Raw genomic sequence first — 8039 nt, forward strand, 5'->3', positions numbered from 1 at the left:
TATCTATGAATATTGTTGAAATGAAGATCAAATAGCTGTATGTTGAAATATGTTGAAAAAGTCAAAACTTTACATGGGGTGTACTTACTTTTTCACGTGACTGTACATGTACTTTCCATCCATTATATATAGATTGAGCCCGCCATGTTGTTAAGCGGTGCCGAGAACTCCGTTCTGTTTGAGCGCTTTGAATCAAGCAAGCTGCTGACTTGCTAACGGAACACACCCATGCACTGTACTAGTGTACTGTACTGTACTGTAATAAAATCTCTCTATTACACTAAATCTGTATATTACACTGTCGATCCAGTATATGTAGATCTACAGTGTGAGTCTGTAAATATATAATCTAACCTGTGTAATCTGTATTTTGTAGTTAAATCAAAATGTGATTAACAAGCTAAATATATTTAACGCTGTGGATTTAACATAAATTATACATATACATCCAAGTACATAAAAACGTGAACAGAAATCCACACAAGTAAAAATTGAAAAGTTGAATTTATGAGTAAAATCATTTGGAATTCTATAAAACACTAAATGAAAGTAATTTATTTATTTGGAATAAGTTCTGTAGAGCACTTACCTCCACTAATCTGAACAGGTTACGTTTTGTCTACTACTGATAGACCGGATCTGGATCACGACTTAAACGAAAATCTAATTGCTTGTTTGTGTCATCTACACAACTCATCTACCTAGTTTTGTCATAAGTCGTCCACAACTTTTTGAAATATGCTATGTGGTATATCATTTTTGGCCCCTTCTCTCAAATGGTGAAGAATAAGAATAAGAATAAAACCACTCCTTTCGCATCTTCAGATGCATATGGCTGCCGAAGCAATTTCTTAGGCTATTGGGCACAATCCTGGACGAGTCACCACTTCGATGAAGGATACTCAAATGGCTCATTCATCCCAGCAAGCTGGTACTCATTTTGCCGACCTCTGAAGGATGACAGGCTGAGTCAACCCACCTCGTGTTAATTCACAGACATGACATGGGCTTGAACTCAGGACCCTGAGATCTGCAAGCTAGCCACCTTGACCGTTAAGTCAGCAAAAGACTTTCAATGGTAAAGAATCACTTGAAAAATTAAAGAATTCTCGAATCCAGATCTGGATTCAGATCTTCAGCAAAATCGAATCAATTTGGCCTTGTCATACACCCAACCTGCGTTATTTGAAATATCATGCCATATATCGTTTTTGGCTCTGTCACTCAATGGTGAAGAATTACTTAAAAAATTATCGTATCCAGATCCGGATTCCGATGTTCAGAAAATTTGTGCTAATTCAGCTTACAACAAGTAAATGCTTTTCACAAAAATGACAGTTCAAAAGTCAGTCAGTTCGACCCTCATCACGCTCGTGCAAAAAACGTTCCTCGCTCGACTCCCATGCTTGGACCTCATCGACTACCACGATCGGACCTCCTTGACTCCCACGATCGGACCTCATCGACTCACATGATCTGACATCCTCGACTCCCACAATTGGACCTCATCTACTCACATGATCTGACATCCCCGATTCACACGATCTGACCTACTCGACTACCACGATGGGACCTCCTTGACTCCCACGATCGGACCTCCTCGACTACCACGATCGGACCTCCTTGACTCCCATGATCGGACCTCATCTACTCACATGATCTGACATCCCCGACTCCCACAATTGGACCTCCTCGACTCCCACGATCGGACCTCATCGACTCCCACAATTGGACCTCCTCAACTCCCATGATCGGACCTCCTCAACTCCCACAAATGGACCTTCTTGACTTCCACGATCGGACCTCCTCACCCCCCAGATCGGACCTTCTTGACTCCCATGCTCTAGATGCCTCACACATTTTTGAAAACTGCCAAGCCTCACACTCTCGGTCTGCCATTTCCTCGCCGTGTAGGGCTGACTCACAAAAGGAAAACTGAGCTGAGTCCACAGGCACAAGCACTGAACGCAGCCTGAACCACTGATTCACCCACTGAATCATGGGCCAAAGCACGTCCACGGGCACAAGTACCAAACGCAGCCCGAACCATTGAGTCACTCCGTTGTCCTACAGGCCCACTACCCACTGATGTAAATAAAGGCATGGCAATAAATCACTTCATTACCTGTTGTAAATGGTCTCAGACTACCGGGCAGAGGTGGTAGCCACACTGTTGCGATAACAATAAAAAAAAACAGCTCCTAAATCTGGCCACATTCAGTAGCTACAAAGGCCAAATGTTATCTCTAGTTTGACAGGACACTTGCTTTGGATAAATAAAGAATGTCTGACTTTTGGATACCTAGCTTATAAACACAGACAAGAACCTATCGGCTCTTATTGGCTCAAAATTATTTTACAATGAAGGGGGAAATTTATAGGGAGGGCATAGCAATCGCGAATGAAAGTTCCGAAGATATCTTTGACTTTGCATAGCTGGAAGCACCAACCAACCAGCTTGGCCCACTACGACTGTATGGATTTTTTCAAGGATAAATTGTGGGTGGAGTCAAGCTAACTGTCCAACCAATGGGTAGAACAGAATGTTACAGACAGACGGATGGATGGACAGACATACAAACAAGCGCATTATTATTAAGACTAGTGGGGTCACCCGTGGGAATCCCACGGGCATGGACGTGTGTGACATTTGGACATCTTCATTTAGATGCTGCACCTGCACATTCAGTTTTACAAAATGGTTACTGGCAATTTATCAGATCCACAAATTATGTAATCAACACAATGTATTTACTTGTGATAACATGTGAATGCATGTGTGTGCACATGGGAAATACAGTTTGAAATGTGGAATTACATTTCATGTAAAATGTGACTTCAAGAGCTAAAATCCTCTCCCTCCCCACCCCCATCCCCATCCCTCCCACATCACACACACTGCACCGGGGAGTAGGTCACACATGGGGGAGAGTGGGTCACACATGGGGGAGAGTGGGTCACACACAGGGGAGAGTGGGTCACACATGGGGGAGAGTGGGTCACACATGCAGGGGAGAGTGGGTCACACACGTGGGGGAGAGTGGATCACACCCACGGGGGGAAAGTGGGTCACATACGTGGGGGAGAGTGGGTCACACACGCAGGGGAGAGTGGGTCACACACATGCAGGGGAGAGTTCTGTCTCCCTCCAGTCTCACTCTCACTCTTCCCTCTATGACAGCCAAATTACTAATCATACTAAAATACACAACTTGGTATCTGTCTGTCTGACAGTGATGCATTTGGTCATTACGTATCCCATTTCAACCAATCAAACTTTCCAGGACTAACGGTCAAACAACAAAGGTTGTAGAGACTAAATTCCCCCTCCCACCTTCCCCAGGGATTTTCCACCTTGGACAAATGCTGTGTGGAGGTGTATAAATGACTTATCATGGTGTTTCATGGGGCACACCTAGTGGAAGTAAAAATTATTATTACCGCAAACTATTCCGTCAATTCTGTCCACTAAATGATTACCTTTTTAACAGTCACTAGCCTCCAGTCTCGGCTAGATAGGCTTCCAGCTAGGGCACAATGATATTTAGGTAATAAAGATGCTTAAATGGCATGAATGATGTATCCCATTGCCCGTCGGATTTTTCTTGCTGTCAGATTGTATATGGATTTTAGACGTGGACTGTATATGGATTGTTTAGAACTTGTATCGGGGCCTCATATGCGATTTCTCCTCGGCATGGCTTCAAGTGTGATATTGTCCCCAACACCATTAAGGACCAATTGTGACCTTAATTCGATGCATAACCACATTTCTAATGGTCGCCAGCATTGTTGAATACTCGCCTGAGAAAAATTTGGAGAATAGAAGGACATATGCATGTATACCTCAATGTTTTTCCTCCATGTTTTTCCCATCTTCCCTCACTCGATCTACAACTCATTTGATTCGGATTTAATTCCACCTCTTTAAATTCAGATTTGGCCAAGATTTCCAAGTGGGGAAAATGTAATCGGGTTGTTTAATGCTTCTAAAACTCAATTTCTTCCCATCTCTCTCTCTCTAAAAGAGCTCTCAACTCTCCAACCTCATTTGAAAGCTCTGCAATTACACCATGTGATATAATAAACCTACTAGGTATTACCCTAACATCAAATTTATCCTGAATCCACACATTATGCAAATAGCTAAGACTGCCTCAAATAAACTAGGAGTCCTCTTCAGATGTCAAAGATTCTTCTCCTCTCAACAGTTGCTTCAACTATATAAATGATTGATTTGTCCTTGTATAGAGTACTGCTCTCACATCTGGAGAGGTTCTGGCTCCACATATTTACGCGACAGAATTGAATCCAAAGTAATCTGACGAATCAACTCTCCCAATCTGACCTCAAAACTCGACCCGCTCAAATTACGTCGCAAAGGTGGCTCTCTTTCTCTTTTCTACAGATATTACTTCGGTTTCTGCTCCCAATAACTTGCTGCTTGTGTACCTCTGCCATTAGTGAGACCATGGAATACTCGACAAGCCACTACATCGCATTATTATTGTGTGGCCATTATTGGCAACTCAAGGGTGGGCTGTTATGATGTTTGTTTCCTCCCCCCACTGCCAAACTCTGGAACTCTTTACCTTTTCATGTCTTTCCAAACACTTACGACCTTCCCCTGTTCAAAAAGCAGATTTTTTTTACTTTCTCAAAAACTCAGACTATTCTCTCTTTCTTCACTTTTCTATCAATGCAGCTCTTTTATTTAAGGCCTGGCCTCGATGAGGACTATGTAGTCCGTGACTGGAGTTTACAACATTAAAAAATTAAAACCTACAAACACGTGAGGTATAGGCTGAGCATCATAGACTAAGCGAGTGTGAAAATGTACAGCGAAAGCGAAAAGGGCTCTGAATACAAATGCAACTTTCGCTTATGGTTTTTGGGATCATGTTTTTAACGATCAAATCCTGTGCACATGGCAAACATGTTCACAGATCAATGTGCATATTAAATCTTTCTAACGAGCAAAGAAGGAATCAAGTAACTGAAAAAAACATGGAAATTTCAAATAAACACCATCGAATAAGAATATTTAACATCTGCCTGTCCTGAAGGCGAATGTTGTCATTGCTCTCTCAGAATATCCTGAAAATACAAACAAAACCACCAAACAAATAGGTGTTGTAAAGTGATGTCATAAATTACAGGATGGGGATATGAACAATGAACTTCCGTGAACAATGGGGATTGTCGTACACAAGTGTCGCTGATAAATCCTGTGTTGGCATAGCATGTTTTAGAGATGGAGACATTGAGAAGTTGTTGTGAATCTTGGTAATATAATTAATTTAAAGCGAGGTATTTTGCTTGGCAAACTCATTTTGATTTGCTCGTAGAAGTCTCCAACATATATATCTGACGTTATCTTGCCTCGACTGTTTAGTTTGTTCAAGGACATCGTCGAAGTTTGTGTAGGCAAATGGTCTGGTTTTCAGCAACAGCTGTTATGGCCGGATGACATCATGCTGTGATTGTGATGTTTCTGTTCTTCTTCTCTTTTATTGGTTCTTTCATTATTTTATTGGTTCTACAATTGCAGGAAACAAGACTCGTGGATGAGCCTCGACATATCTAACATGCAGCACAATGAACAAATCAACGGAGTCTTTATGGCTTATGACCACGTGATCACAGCATCATGGTGTAAGTCCGTGGTTCCCAACCTGGGGGCCATGGCCCCCTGGGAAGCCATGGTGTATTTCTCGGGGGGCCATGGGGTAATTCGCCGGAGGCAATGCAAGATGAATTCCTGGATCTCTGAAACGATTCATTTGCCAAAGACACATTCGAAGAGAAGAGCTTGATGGAGTTTTGGGTGGGAATGTGTCGCTACCCTAATATCAGCCAGATAGCTATCCGGGTGCTTCTGCCATTCTCGTCTACCTATCTCTGCGAAGCGGGGTTTTCCACGCTGTTGAATATCAAATCGAAACAGCGTAATCGGCTCCACGTTGAAGATGACCTCTGCTGTGCCCTGACTGTGACTCAACCACGGATACCCCAATTGGTAGCTAAAATGCAATTTCTGCCATCCCACTGAGTTTTTAATTCACTTTTACGGCGCATGCACCGCGTCCCTAGTTTTGATTACCTGAGTTGTTGTCGAATTGAGTTTCTTTTTGTGAGATTATAACACCCTGCGTTAAATACAGACACAACAGAGGTTTTTAGTTTTCACATATTCTTGACTTGGAACCTTTTCATACTGTTTTCTTGTGTGACAGTTCTATTTAATGCTGTCCATAGTGTTGCTACTGATAATATTAAAATCTCATATCAAACATGCATCATTCGAGCGACGTTGCTTTGTTTGCTTCTTCCAAAAACGATGTAGTTGGGAGCCAGTAAGGAACAGAAAAAAACTATGGAACTAAATGTTCATGTTGGCTACTTGGAATTCCTCATTTTCTGTGTAATAATTTACCAAATCTCATACAAACAAAATAGCCAATTAAAGGAACAAAACACCTCTCAGAATGCACCGCAGAGCATCTAGAAATCAATTTTTTTCTGGGGGGCATGCCACCCAAACCCCCCTAGCTTCCTTGCACGCGCTCCGCCGCTTGACCCTCGCGAAAGGGAGGGGGGGGGTGCTGGGGATGTGCTCTGGGAGCCAAGGGGGCCATAACACAAAAAAGGTTGGTAACTCCTGGTGTAAGTGCTCAGATGAGTAAGCTATAAATGGGAAGGTTCCAAAATTGATCCTTCCTAAGTCCTTACACTGTGTTCACAAGTTTCGTGCAATGTCACTCCTTACCTTCGTAGCTCCTTTGAGGATGTTTTTTGTGCTTGCACTCGCCCTCATTCTCTTCAGGGTCTGCGTCGACCACTGATCTCAATAGTGGAAACAGCAGCAGGAGGAAGTGCTCGATCACCATGGCGATGGGGTGTGCCACATAAACAGGACTAAATGGTGGAGGGGCTTCACACCCCGGCATGCGCCATGGTGTCTCCTTGACACCCTTTTAATCCTGCAGACACAAGGAAAAGATCAACAGAGAGAGAGAGAAGAGCTTGGTTGAGCTAAGTATAATGAGGCAGCTCATTTCTCACAGTATGTACACTTGTCTGATAATGCACGCAGGGTTGTGTGTGAAAGGGATACAAATATGTAGCTTTCATTTTAGTGGAGGACCCAAGAATGCACAAACACTATTGAATAGAATAGAATATTGGATGGAAAAAGGGGTTTTCTATTGGATCACATGCATTTGTGGTAGTCATTCTAACATGTTAATTCATGATAATTTTACCACTATCTGCGACATAATGTGATGTTTCCCCTTATTCTTATTCTTCTTCCTTTGTATACAGCACACAGATGTGAGTATCATCATTGCCTGAGGGTGTGACTGGACCATTGATGCAACGCCCCCTGTAGGTTAGAGCAGGAATTTGGAATTTGTTCAGGGTGCCGGCGATAGCTTGCCTATTCTTCGTGAATGACACTCTTGGGGTCTTTAACATCCACCAACTAACACTGGCAGACCAGATGCCTGTTTAAACATCGATCCGAGGAACGGCACACACATTGACGAATCACCCTGCCAGATACCGAGAGGACATATTATAGCTGGGTTGAGGTTCTAACCCAGCTAACACAACACCGTTGGGCCAACGTTGGAAAATAGACGTCGCAATTGCAACCAATAGACAACGTTAGGCCGACGTTGGAAAATAGACGTCGCGATTGCAACCAATAGGCAACGTTAGGCCGACGTTGGAAAAGAGACGTCGCGATTGCAACCAATAGTTAACGTCAGGCCAACGTTGGAAAATAGACGTCGCGATTGCAACCAATAGACAACGTTAGGCCGACGTTGGAAAATAGACGTCGCGATTGCAACCAATAGGCAACGTTAGGCCGACGTTGGAAAAGAGACGTCGCGATTGCAACCAATAGTTAACGTCAGGCCAACGTTGGAAAATAGACGACGTGATTGCAACCAATAGGCAACGTTAGGCCGACGTTGGAAAATAGACGTCGCGATTGCAACCAATAGGCAACGTCAGGCCAACGTTGGAAA

The 8039-nt window shown here is 43.1% G+C and overlaps 1 protein-coding gene across 1 annotated transcript in view; it reads right to left on the bottom strand.

Moving 5' to 3' along the window:
- Positions 1-6999, bottom strand: part of LOC137433910 (semaphorin-5A) — an 86472-nt gene extending 79473 nt beyond the window's left edge. The window contains 1 exon segment of the mRNA XM_078769170.1: positions 6770-6999. Within this exon segment, the coding sequence (XP_078625296.1) occupies positions 6770-6950 (181 nt within the window). The 5' untranslated portion in view covers positions 6951-6999.
- Between the last annotated feature and the right edge of the window lie 1040 nt (positions 7000-8039).

This window comes from Myxine glutinosa, unplaced genomic scaffold (assembly GCF_964187855.1).
Source record: "Myxine glutinosa unplaced genomic scaffold, kmMyxGlut1.1 SCAFFOLD_1607, whole genome shotgun sequence".
NCBI lineage: Eukaryota > Metazoa > Chordata > Myxini > Myxiniformes > Myxinidae > Myxine > Myxine glutinosa.